This window comes from Melospiza melodia, chromosome 24, assembly GCF_035770615.1.
Source record: "Melospiza melodia melodia isolate bMelMel2 chromosome 24, bMelMel2.pri, whole genome shotgun sequence".
Classification (NCBI taxonomy): domain Eukaryota; kingdom Metazoa; phylum Chordata; class Aves; order Passeriformes; family Passerellidae; genus Melospiza; species Melospiza melodia.
Genome location: NC_086217.1, coordinates 1,807,013 through 1,819,286, shown reverse-complemented (window position 1 = coordinate 1,819,286; position 12,274 = coordinate 1,807,013). Strand labels below are relative to the sequence as shown.

The following is a 12,274-nucleotide window of genomic DNA, read 5'->3' as shown; positions in this document are numbered from 1 at the left end:
TTTGGGCTGCTGGAGCACAGGGACAGGGATGGGGACAGCTGGGACAGTGGGGTTTGGGCACTGCAGCACAGGGACAGGGATGGGGACAGATGGGACAGTGGGTTTGGGCTGCTGGAGCACAGGGACAGGGATGGGGACAGCTGGGACAGTGGGTTTGGGCTGATGGAGCAGCTCCTGGCCCAGCTCACCTCCAGCTCTGACCTCCAAACCTCTCCCACTTGGGCTGTGCTGACGTGATTCTGAGTTTAGTGCTGGGCTTGGGCACTGGGTTTGATCTCCTGCTTCCCTGAAAGGAGCCCTGGCTGAGATGTGCTCCTGGCTGGGTTGTGGTTGCAGGGCTGTGTTACAGGAGTGTCCCTTGGAAGGTCACCAGCAGCCAGCCTGCCTTCCCCGTCTGCTCCCTCCCTCTGCCAGCTCTCTCTCCATCCTTTTTTAGCCTGTTCCTTGCATGGCCAGCTGAATGGGAGGTGATAGAATGTGGAATTGCCAGCGTGAAGGGCAGGGGGGGCTGCAGGTGCTTCAGGAAAGGAACCTGAGGAGGGTCAGTGCTCTGAGAAATTCCTTAGCTGTGGATTCCTTGGTGCCCACCTTAGAAATCCAGGGCTAATTTTCAACTCTGCCTTATCCAACACGGATTTCCTTTGGAGTGGGGAGAAATATTGAATTTACAGGGAGGTTGGGCACTGCCCTGTGCTTGGGTGTCACCACAACAGGGGATCTGTGGGTGCAGGGGATGGATGGATGGATGGATGGATGGATGGATGGATGGATGGATGGATGGATGGATGGATGAGTGGATGGATGGATGGATGTTTCTCTTCAGAGGAACCTGCTGGGCTGAAGTTCTGGTTCAGCTGGGAGTGAGGTCAGAACCTCCTTGTGCTTCCTCCCTGTTCCAGCTGCTCAGACCTCCAGGTGCTGCCATGAGCCCTCCAGAATTCTCCCTGTCCCAGCTGAGACACCAAAGGGCTGGGTGTTTGTTGAGCTGTGGGTGAAGTGCCCTGCTCCCCTGGAAGATGACTGTGTCACAAAACATGTTTCTATCTATCTATCTATCTATCTATCTATCTATCTATCTATCTATCTATCTATCTATAGATATATCTAACATGTTTATATATCTATCTATATTTATCTATATCTATCTATCTATCTATAGATATATCTAACATGTTTATATATCTATCTATATTTATCTATATCTCTATCTATCGATCTATCTATCTATCTATCTATCTATCTATCTATCTATCTGTCATGTTTATATATATATATATATATATCTGGAGAAATGCTTCTTCCAGGATGTGCAGGGCAGCCCTTTGGTTCAGCAATGGATCCTGGCAGGGGGATGGGAGAGGCTCCCCACAGAATCCCAATTGCAGTGCCTTGGGCTTTGAAATGATGACAGAAAATTTCCCTGCTCACATTTGTTCTCATTTAGCTACAGCTTGTTCACCAGGATGTTTTTCAAGGAGGGTCTGGTCCATGCTGGCAGAGGAAAGTCTCCAGTTTCCCAAGCATGCTTATCACTTTGTCCTTGACAACGATGGGAACTTGCAGCACTTTTTTGGTGGAGAGGCAAACATGAGCAGTCCTGCCCTTGCAAGCAGCATTGTCCTGCTCTTCCTGTGTGCTGAATCATGCAGGACAGATAAAGTTTCCCCAAAATGTTGTTGGCTTTGCAGATGTCAGACCTGGGAAAGTTGGGTGGAAGGGGGAGGAGAGTGAATATCTGAATTGCAAACTGAGCAACCCTTGTAGCTCAAACAAAATGCCTCCCATCCCTTGGGAAAACGTGTGCTGGTGTAGGATGGACAATAATGAGTGCCATAATTGTGATGAACAGTGATTTTCAATATTGCAAACAACTTTAGAAATAAGGAGAGTTTGTGTTTGGCATAGAGCAGTGTTGGTGGGGTGCTTGGTCAGATGCAGAGGGTAAAACACAGGGGGTGGTTGATATTTGGTAGAACACAGGGGGTGGTTGATGTTTGGTAAAACACAGGGGATGGTTGATATTTGGTAAAACACAGGGGGTGGTTGATATTTGGTAAAACACGGGGTGGTTGATATTTGGTAGAACACAGGGGAGTGGTTGATGTTTGGTAAAACACAGGGGGTGGTTGATATTTGGTAAAACACAGGGGGTGGTTGATATTTGGTAGAACACACGGGGTGGTTGATATTTGGTAGAACACAGGGGAGTGGTTGATATTTGGTAAAACAGGGGAATGGTTGATGTTTGCCCCCTGCCCTCCTTCCTGGGGATTCAGGGATGGTTTGGGCTGCAGGACAGGAATCAGGAGCTCAGGCTTTAAGAGAGCTGTGTGTTCTCAAAGCCCAGGGTTTTTTAGATACTGATATCATTTTACATGGGGACTCACTGGAGATGACAGAGTGTTGGTGGAGAAGATGGAATCATGCACTGCAAGGATGCTGCTCAAATGTCTCAGCTCTCCGGGAGAGCAAAACCTCCGTGCTCTGTGTGCCTTGGACATTTCCTTTGTGCTGCAGAACTTGATAATTTTATGTGGCTTTTGCTATCTCTGTGTACAATCAGCCTGGTTTTATCTCTGTGTGATACAGTGCTTGTTCCTTGATAAGACTGAGAACATAAACACCCTCCATAATGAACATCTGGGACCTGAGGGAACAGCTGGAGCTGTGTCAGGAGAGGTTTGGGATGGATTTAGGGGAAGGTTCCTCCCCAGAGGGTGCTGGCACTGCCCAGGCTCCCCAGGGAATGGGCACAGCCCTGAGGCTGCCAGAGCTCCAGGAGCCTTTGGGCAGGGTGGGATTGTTGGGGGGTCTGGGCTGGGTGATCCTGAGGGTCCCTCCCAGCTCAGGAGTTTCTGTGATCTGCTCTGGGAAGGTCAATGATGCAGAAAACCATTCCCAGTCACAGGGGTGACAGCAGGCAAGCTGTAAGAACTATTGTCACACCCTGGCACTGCTCTTGTAAGGACAGGGGCTCCCTGTGTCACAGGGAACTTCGGGAAACACAAGGAATGCCCTGTCTTCCCTGTCTCTTCACTGTCATCCCTTTTCCCTTGTGGAGACAGCTGGGAAATCTTCTGTTTGAAGGAACACAGTCAAACCAATAAAGGCTTAATAATAAAGGCTATGTCCTGATGGATTGTATTCTTTAAATATTCCTTAACCCTCTGCCATCACCCATTCAGGGTTTGAGCCATTTTGGGCAGGATATCACTTTGTCTGCTGTGTGCTCTGACTTCTGCTTTGGTTGGTTCCCTCAGGGCAGGGCTGCAGTGCCAGGACCTGCTGGGGTACAAGGGCACAGCCACTGTCCCCAGGCCTGGCTCAAAGGCAGGCAGGGCTTACAGAGACCAGCATCAATAGTGGGCAGGGTGCTGAAGGGCTGTGCACAGCACTCAGGGCTTGGCTGCTGTCCTCCCTGATCTGTCAGGCACACAGGAAGCCTCTCCTGCCTGCAGGACTGAGGGCACACCAGAGCTGGTGTGTGCAGGCACCAGGAGCACTGGCTGTGTGCTCCAGGGCAATCAGAGCATAACAGGCACTGAGAGGGAAATTTCCTGCCTGAATGTGGCTTTTCATGTTGAGCCATCCCGTCAGCCACTCTCAGGGAAAGCCTTGTACCAGCTCTGCTTTCCATGACAAAATTAAAGCCATCACTTACAGGAGGTTGAGGGTGGCTTGGCTGCAAGTTTTCCTTTCTCCTCTCTTAAAATTTAATGTAGGGGAAACTTTGCCTGCTTTCCTTTTCCCAGAGGACCTTCTGGGCTGCAGGGAGGGCTGCCAGACCCACAGCTCCAGGAGGGAACCAGGGCAGCATTTGTGACCTCAGTGGTGGCGTGATCCGGGCTGCACTGGGTGCTCCCAGAAGCCTTTATGAAGGTGGTGGATGTGGTCTGGTGAGGATGTCATGACCAAGTGCTGAGATGCTGTTCCAGGGACTGAAATTCCAGATTTCCTATAGCACAGGCATTAATTCCCTCACTTTGGCTCACATCAGCTTTGTGGCTGCCACCATCCTGTCCTCCCTGACCTCCTAGACTGATGCTGCTGTTTCAGGCTGTATTTTTTCCTCCACTTCAGGCTTGTGCTTTCTCCTCACTCTAGCAGTGGAGCACTGCACTGAATCTGCAGTCTCTGGTGTGGTACCTCCCAGGATTTGGACCTTTCAGTGATGGGAGCCCTGGTGTGTCCCTCTGGGGGATGCAGCTGGTTCCATTCTGGGGCTTCCAGCAGGAGGGAGGCTGGGCAGGGCTGCTGTGGGCTCAGGTTTGATGTTCCTGTTCCTCTCTCCCCAGAGATCATCGATGACCTGACGAGCCTGGTGGAGAGCACGGACGGGCGGCTGCGCAGCCAGACACGGCACGTGCAGGCAGTGGAGAGGAAATCCACGTCCTGTGGTAGGAGAGGGGTGCAGGGGTGCAGGGCACACACTCAGGGGTGCAGGGCACACACTCAGGGGTGCAGCACAAACACCCAGCGGTGCAGGGCACACACCCAGGGGTGCAGCACAAACACCCAGGGGTGCAGGGCACACACCCAGGGGTGCAGGGCACACACCATGGGGTGCAGGACAAACACCCAGCGGTGCAGGGCACACACCCAGGGGTGCAGCACAAACACCCAGGGGTGCAGGGCACACACCCAGCGGTGCAGCACAAACACCCAGGGGTGCAGGGCACACACCATGGGTGCAGGGAAACACCCAGGGGTGCAGGACAAACACCCAGGGGTGCAGGGCACACACCCAGGGGTGCAGGGCACACACCCAGGGGTGCAGAGCACACACCATGGGGTGCAGGACAAACACCCAGGGGTGCAGGGCACACACCCAGGGGTGCAGCACAAACACCCAGGGGTGCAGGGCACACACCCAGGGGTGCAGAGCACACACCCAGGGGTGCAGGGCACACACTCAGGGGTGCAGGGCAAACACCCAGGGGTGCAGGGCACACACCCAGGGGTGCAGCACAAACACCCGGGGTGCAGGGCACACACCATGGGGTGCAGCACAAACACCCAGGGGTGCAGAGCACACACCATGGGGTGCAGCACAAACACCCAGGGGTGCAGGGCACACACCATGGGGTGCAGGGCACACACCCAGCGGTGCAGGGCACACACTCAGGGGTGCAGAGCACACATTCAGCGGTGCAGGGAAACACCCAGGGGTGCAGAACAAACACCCACCCAGGGCTGCCCTGGGGGCTGAGCTGGAGCAGAGGCTGGGCAGAGTTACAGAATAAAGCAGGGATTTATTCAAAGCATCTCCTCAATGGATGTACCTTGGGCGGCACAAGAGCCCAGCCAGGGCTGCACCCAAGATGAACCAAAATGGTCCCAAAATGAACCCAAAATGGTCCCAAAATGCACGAGCACTCCCGGGGTCTCTCCCTTGGATCAGTTCTGCTCCATTTGCACCTTGCAGTTCATTGTCCCATTCCAGCTTTAGCCCATGCTTGTTTCTCTCTCTCCAGCCCACGGTGTTTGTGCTCCTGGGCTGAGATTTGGATCATTTGTCCTTGGTGCCCAGCTGGAGCAGGAATTGTTTTGTCTCCCTGCTCTGTGCACAGAGCTCACCATCCCTTGCTATGAAGCTCAGAACTGCCCGCCTAGCCAGCACAGAATGTGAAAAATACAAAAGCTAAACCTGAGACATCACCAGGGCAGTTTTTCACTGAGGATGTGCAGTTATTAACTGTTGCTAATTGCTGTGCAATGCTCCCCCTGAGGCACAAACCCCAGCACTCCACACATCTCAGCAGCTCTGACTGGCTGGGCTGAAGTGCTGGTGCAGTTAATTCCCTTCAGCCATTTGACTCCAGCCTTGCACAATGTCCTGATTGTAAGAAATGGTTTGAAATTAGAGCAGTGCATGTTAATTAGCTTTACACAAACTTGCTACCAGCTCTCACAAAGCTGGCACAGCAGGGAGCGGGGCTGCAGGGGTGTTCCTGGGGTGTCCTGGAGGAATGAGCTCCTAACCCAGCAGCACTCAGAGCCTGCCAGGCATGAAATCCTTCCTGGTGACCTGGCAGTGATGTGCAAGCTGCTAAACTAAACTGGCCTTGCTCTGCAGGCAGCCAAGGACAGGGGTATCCACAGGCAGGCTTGGATGAAGGGCTGAGGGCTGGAGCTCTGGCCAGGAGAGGATGCTGTGGATGGTGGAGAAAGTGTCTTTGTGTGGGGAGAGTGACTGACTGGGGGATGACATCCCTGGGGAGGTGGTCACAGTTCAGGTCTGGATCAGCATTTCTGGTCTCCCTGGATTTTACCGTACCAGAAGACTCACATTGCTCTACAGAATTTTGACTGTCAGTCAGAAGTTGCTGAAATTGGGTCTATGTAGCTCACCAAAGAGGAATCCAAGGCCTGACGTGGTGGCAGGGAGATTTCCCTCTGTGCAGTGAGGCTCTGCCAGCACAGCTCCCCAGCTCTTCCCTGGCGGTGAAGCCTCTTTGCAGCACTGACAACTCCAGGGATTTATTTGGCTCTCCATCTGTGATAAGGTTCTGAAAGCGTGGTTGATGGAGGCTGATGGAAACCTGTGGCTTCTTCTGGAGGTTAAAGTTGACTTGTCAGAGTCATTTGTCTCCGAGTTCTCCCGTACCAACTGCAGCTGCAATTAGAGGCGTGACTGCAGAGTTCATGACTGACTCTTTTATTTTAGATCCTGGATGTTGATGCAAGATGGATTTAATTTAAAGCTGAGTGCACTTGAATGATGCTGAGTAGCCCTGTGTGCCTTTGGAGTCTCCCCTTAATTCCTGTGGCCTCGTGTTCCTCACGAGTCCAGGGCAGCCCAGCTTGGGATGGGGGTGGGCAGGGGGGTCAGTCCCAGGGGGTCCAGGGGGGATTTCTCCCCATTTTTAGGTTCCTCATTCCCCATTTCCATTCCTGCAAGTGCAGCCCCAGACATGTTGCATGATGATGGGGCTGTGTCTTTAACTCAGGAAGCCCATCCTGGCTGCCTGGGGAATTTCAGAGGAGGAGGAGGATGGGAGAAGGAAGGCTGGGAGGATCCTGGCCCGGATTCCTTGGGGGTGACCTCTCTCACCCTTTGCACATTGGAAAACATTTGGCTTTGCTGAGGAGTGCAGCCTCTGGTGCCTGTTCCCTCTGCTCCCATAGGCCTTCCCGTGTTTGCATAACAATTTGGGCACAAGCAAACACCAAATTGCCTCAGCTGGCTGATTCCTCCTGCCCAGGCGTGAGCTGTGGAGCAGCAGAGCTGAGCATGCAGGCTTCAGCAGCATTGCTCCCATCCCCTGCCACCTTTATCCTGGCACACAGGCTTCAGCAGCATCCTCCCATCCCCTGCCACCCTTATCCTGGCACACAGGTTTCAGCAGCATCCTCCCATCCCCTGCCACCCTTATCCGGGCACACAGGCTTCAGCAGCATTGCTCCCATCCCCTGCCACCCTTATCCTGGCACACAGGCTTCAGCAGCATTGCTCCCATCCCCTGCCACCCTTATCCTGGCACACAGGCTTCAGCAGCATTGCTCCCATCCCCTGCCACCTTTATCCTGGCACACAGGCTTCAGCAGCATCCTCCCATCCCCTGCCACCCTTATCCTGGCACACAGGCTTCAGCAGCATCCTCCCATCCCCTGCCCCCCTTATCCTGGCACTGGGATGAACTGGTACACTGGGATCAGAAATACCCTCCCTGTACATGGGATTGCCCCTGGAATGAGGCCAAGCAGCAGGAAGACTGGCACCTGCCTGAGTGCCTGTTTATCATTTACATTTGATCAAATTAAATTGATCAAGTTCAGTAACTCTCTGGGTTTGATGCCTTACTTTGGATTTAAAGCAGGGTGAGTGCTCAGTCCTTGCTCCCCCAGACCAGTCTCCCCTCTGCTCCAGCTGTGGCTGGCAATGTGTTTTTCCCTCCTTTTTGAAATCATGATGTCTTTTTATTCTGCTGCTGAGTGCCTGTGCTGGAGCCAGGGGCTGTGGGCACAAGCAGAGCTCCCTGGCTGCAATAATGGAATAATCCCTGTTTTACAAGCAGGAATGTCATGCATTAATGGGTGTGTCTTTGTTAGCAGCCAGTATCCTCAGAAAATCAAAGGATTGCTGGAGAAGCCCAGCTTTAATCAATATTTCAACATCTGCCTCTGATGCAAACCCCATTTCCAGCTGTGCGGCTGCTCCCAGTGCCCTCTGGTGAGCCCAGTGCTGCCCTTGGGGCTATGCCCTGGGCATTCCCAGCCTGGCACAGCCCTCAGCCTGTCCTGGGGGGGTTGTTCCATTCACAGCTGATTTTCAGAGCCATTTTTCTGGCTGTCCTCGAGCTGCTGACAGTGCCCAGGGAAGGCTGTGCTGTGTCCCATTGGCCTCAGGCAGCCCCACACTGGTGGCACTGGGCACTCCCAGGATTGCAGTGCAGGGATAACCACGGGATGGGCTCCAGCCTCTGCATTTATGAAATTATTGTTGAAAATCATCAGTCATCCGCAGGCAGATGTTTGCACAGTGCCTGGCATTGTTTTCTCCCTTCCCAGTGAGTGCTGGGCATTAGCAGGGGTGCTGGGACATATAAGATTCTTGGATTTCAGAAATTTGCGTTGAGCTTTCAGCAGGGAGTTCACTCAGCCCATCAGTCAAGTGCCAGGCTGCCTGCACCAGCTTTGCTCCAGGAATGGCTGTGTGTGCACAGTCCTGCCTTCTCAGCCCCACCACTGCTGCTCCCGGGCTGCTTTGTGCTGTCTCTGCCAGTCTGGGCACCTTTAGGGCTTTCTGCAGAGTAACACTCACCAACCATTTCTCAATAAATGCTTTTATTAGAAACTTTAACCCTTGGAATGTCCTCTTAAGAACTGCATTTAAAAATTTGCAAATAAATTGAAGTGTAATTAATGCAGAGATGCTGGGGAAAATGTGTTTGGTGCTTTTGGGTAACTTTACCCCATCCTTGAGTTTTGCAGTGGGATTTTTTGTTTGGTTATTTCCCTAAAGACCATGAGTAGAGAGGATGGTTAAGCCAGGCTTTGGCTGTGATAGAACATCCTCAATGTTTGTGTCTGGAGCAGCCAAGGGGATTTTGGGTGCTCAGGCCCCAGCTGGAAGCTTTATTGGCAGATGTGACCTGTGCAGAGGTGGTTGCACCTCAGCTGTGCCATGTGTGGGGTCAGAAATGCTTCAGGTCCTGCTGAAGGATGGATTCTGGGGAGGGGAGCTGGGCACTGCTGGTCCCACCCCAGTCCCTCTCTGATGTTCTCCTGCTGCTCTTGTTTCCTGGGGAAGCAGCACAGAAAACCATGAGTTTGTCAGAGTAAAAACAAGCAGAAAAAGAAAAGAGGGAGCTTCTAATTCTGGTGGGTGAGTCTGTGTCCATCCCGTTCCCAGCAGCCTGAGGGCAGCAGACCTCGCTCTCCTTGTGCATCCCTCTGTGCCTTCAGATGAATGAGAGTGAGGAGCAGGCACAGCAGATCCCTGCTGGGCAGGAGTGTGTCCTGCAGAGCACGGAGCAGTCTGTCCCTGCCCCTGCTTTCCCCTGGTCCAGCAGATGGCAATGCAATGCAAGCACCTCCCTGAGCCCAGGTGAGGGCTCTGCTCCCCTTCCTGCCCAGGGGTGCCAAGGGCAGGGTGGAAACTACAGCAGATTAATCTGCACCAGGTGGGTGACTTGTTTTAACCTTACCAAAACACCTGAATGAAAACCAGAGCTCTGCTAATCCCTTTAATGGGAGTTTTTGGAAGGTTTGGTTTGTTTTAAAACAGGGTAGCTTGGATTATATAAGGTTTCCTCTAGAAAATAATGATTCATGCAGGCTGGGGCCTTTTCCTGCCAGGTTCTGTGATCTCTCTGTTCTAAGTTTGCTTATTTTTGCCATGGATTTAATTTGTTTTATAAATTACGATGGCAGCTGCTCAGGTTTGTTCCTCTGACGTTTCCTGTGTGTTTAGATGAGCAAGTCTCCATCCATTTGTTTTTTGTTCAGTGGGGAGGAGGAGCTGGTTCAGCTGCCATGAAATCAGCCTTTCCTGCAATCTGACTCTGGCAGAGGTTACTCTGATATTCCTCCTCCCTGTCAGAGCTGCCTGACACTGCCCTGCTCTGAGTCCCCTGTCCAGCCTCTGGTGGGATCACATCTCTTGGCCTGGCAGTTTAGATGTTTTCCTGAGATGGGACTGTGCTGGTGGCAGTGTCCCCAGCCTGGTGGCAATATCTCCAGCCTGGTGCCCACTCCTGCAATGTCCCAGCCTGGTGGCAGTGTCCCAGCCTGGTGGCAGTGTCCCCAGCCTGGTGCCCATTCCTGCAGTGCCCTTGTGCCCTCCAGCCAGCTCCTGGCCTTGCTCTGCCTCCTCCTCCTCACACTCATTGTATTCACGTCTCAAATATTTGCTGGTGCTGAGGTGTTGGAATGGATTCAGCTGATGAAAGAGGATGGAGCTAAGCAGTCACAAAAAGGGGGGTTTTTTTGTGAAAAAGGTGGTTTTGATTTGCTCTATGAGTCCCAGGTGGGAGCACAGCATATCCTGGTGCTGTCAGCCCTGTGTGTGTTGAGCAGGAAAAGATGGGACCTTCTGGGTCAGAGGATCCCTTCAGGATCAGTTTCTGAGAACAAGGTTGTTTTTTCCCCCCCATTACTCCTATTGCAAGGCTGAAATGGTCATAAACTTATTTCCAGCCTGGACCTGTCAGGGATACTTCATGATGCCCACGTGCAGCCCTTTTTCTGCTGTCCTGAATAGTTCTCTCCTCTTTTTCATTTTTTTCCCTTGAATGTGTGTGTCCAGGAGATCACTCAGTGTGCCCTCCCAGCTTTGTTTTGCAGGGGCTGAACAAGTGTCTTTACATTTTCATCTCCTACATTAATCTGGTTTCTGCCAAGTCTTTTTTTAATATGCCTTCCTACTTAAACCTTTTGTATGTTTAAGCACAGGAACCAAGTGCAGCATCCCTGGGGCTGCTCACAGCCCTGGGTTTGTGTAAACCCTGTAACCTGGCTTGTCCAGCAGCTCCAGCTCTTCTCTGGCTGTTGGACATACTGCAAGCCCAGCACGGTGATGCCTCAGTCATTTTGGGTTTGAGCTGTTTGCTTGGGCCTCTTGAACATTTTCCACTCGAGTTCATTTTCTTTCCAACTTCCAGCAGAAACCATTGTTTATCCCCAGAGCGTGGCTTCCTCTCCCCTCCCGTGGAATTTCACCCTTTCTCCATTCATCTTCACAGTTTCCCATTTCCCCCCATCCAGTCCCAGCTTTCCTGTGTGCTGCTGCTGCTTTCCAGCTTTGTGTCAGCAGCAGATGTCATTAGCACACTCACTTCTCGTGCCAAGGTCATTAATAAAAACATTTAATAAGCTCAGCCTGCTGACCACTTCTGGAGGAGCTCTGCCAGTGACCTCCATCCATTCTGCTCTTTCTTTCAACGCCACTTCCCCTCTCACCAGTTTCCTGCCCCTCCAGCTCTGCTAATTCCCAGGTTTTCATTCCAGGCTTTCCCATCTGGGGCTGCATCACTTTGCTGAAGTCTGTGTGGGTAGGTTCTGTCACTTCCTTTGTCTACAGAATTCACTATCTGACCAGCTAACCTGGTTAGCCTTGTGTGATTTGATTTCCTCTCAGTGCACTTCCAGTGTTTTCTACCCTCTTTAATTTTGGTTTCCTGTTCTAGTTTGCCTTGGTTTGCTCTGGAGCCTCCATCCCGCCCAAGTTGGTCAGAGCTGGGGATGCTCAGAGCTGTTTCTCCCCTACATTTTGTGGGTGGCAGCAGTGTGGGTGCTGCAGTTCCCCTCTGGCTCTGGAGGGATCCCTGGTTTGGGGGTACCTGTCCTGGCTGGGGCTCAGGTGAGGGGTGCATCACTCCTGCCTTCATTCCTGGCTTTAGGGACACCCCAGAGTGGCATTTCTGGGCCTGGATGGTGTCAGTCAGGCAGAGGCTGAAGCCTGGAGCAGTGAAATGCCATCCCTCCCCATCAGGGGACAGGGAGAGGGGGAGCAAAAGGCAATCGAGATCTTCTTAATTACATTTGCATATGCAGCTGTTCAAACAGACTGAACTTCATCAGAGCCTGCTCATACCTAGCAGGAGATTTAGAGCAGCTGTTGTCAGCCCACGGAGTGGGATCCTGCAAATCTGGTGCTAAATAAGCCCCTGGGCACCCTGCTCACCCAAGCTGCCCATCACTGCAAAAGGCCAAGCAATTAATTGGATTTCAATATTGAGAAAGTGGAATTGTGTGAAACATCCGAGCGCAGCTGCTTACAGCTCGGTTTCCAAGGATACGTGTTGCAGAATTAAATCATTAATTTATATTT

General features: G+C 52.2%; 1 protein-coding gene across 2 annotated transcripts in view; it reads left to right on the top strand.

Moving 5' to 3' along the window:
• Nucleotides 1-12,274, top strand: part of STX8 (syntaxin 8) — an 82,822-nt gene that overhangs the window by 47,737 nt on the left and 22,811 nt on the right. For both annotated transcript variants that reach the window (XM_063175656.1, XM_063175655.1), the window contains exon 7: nt 4,296-4,397. In XM_063175656.1, coding sequence (XP_063031726.1) covers nt 4,296-4,397 — 102 coding nt within the window. The remainder of the gene's footprint in view (nt 1-4,295; nt 4,398-12,274) is intronic.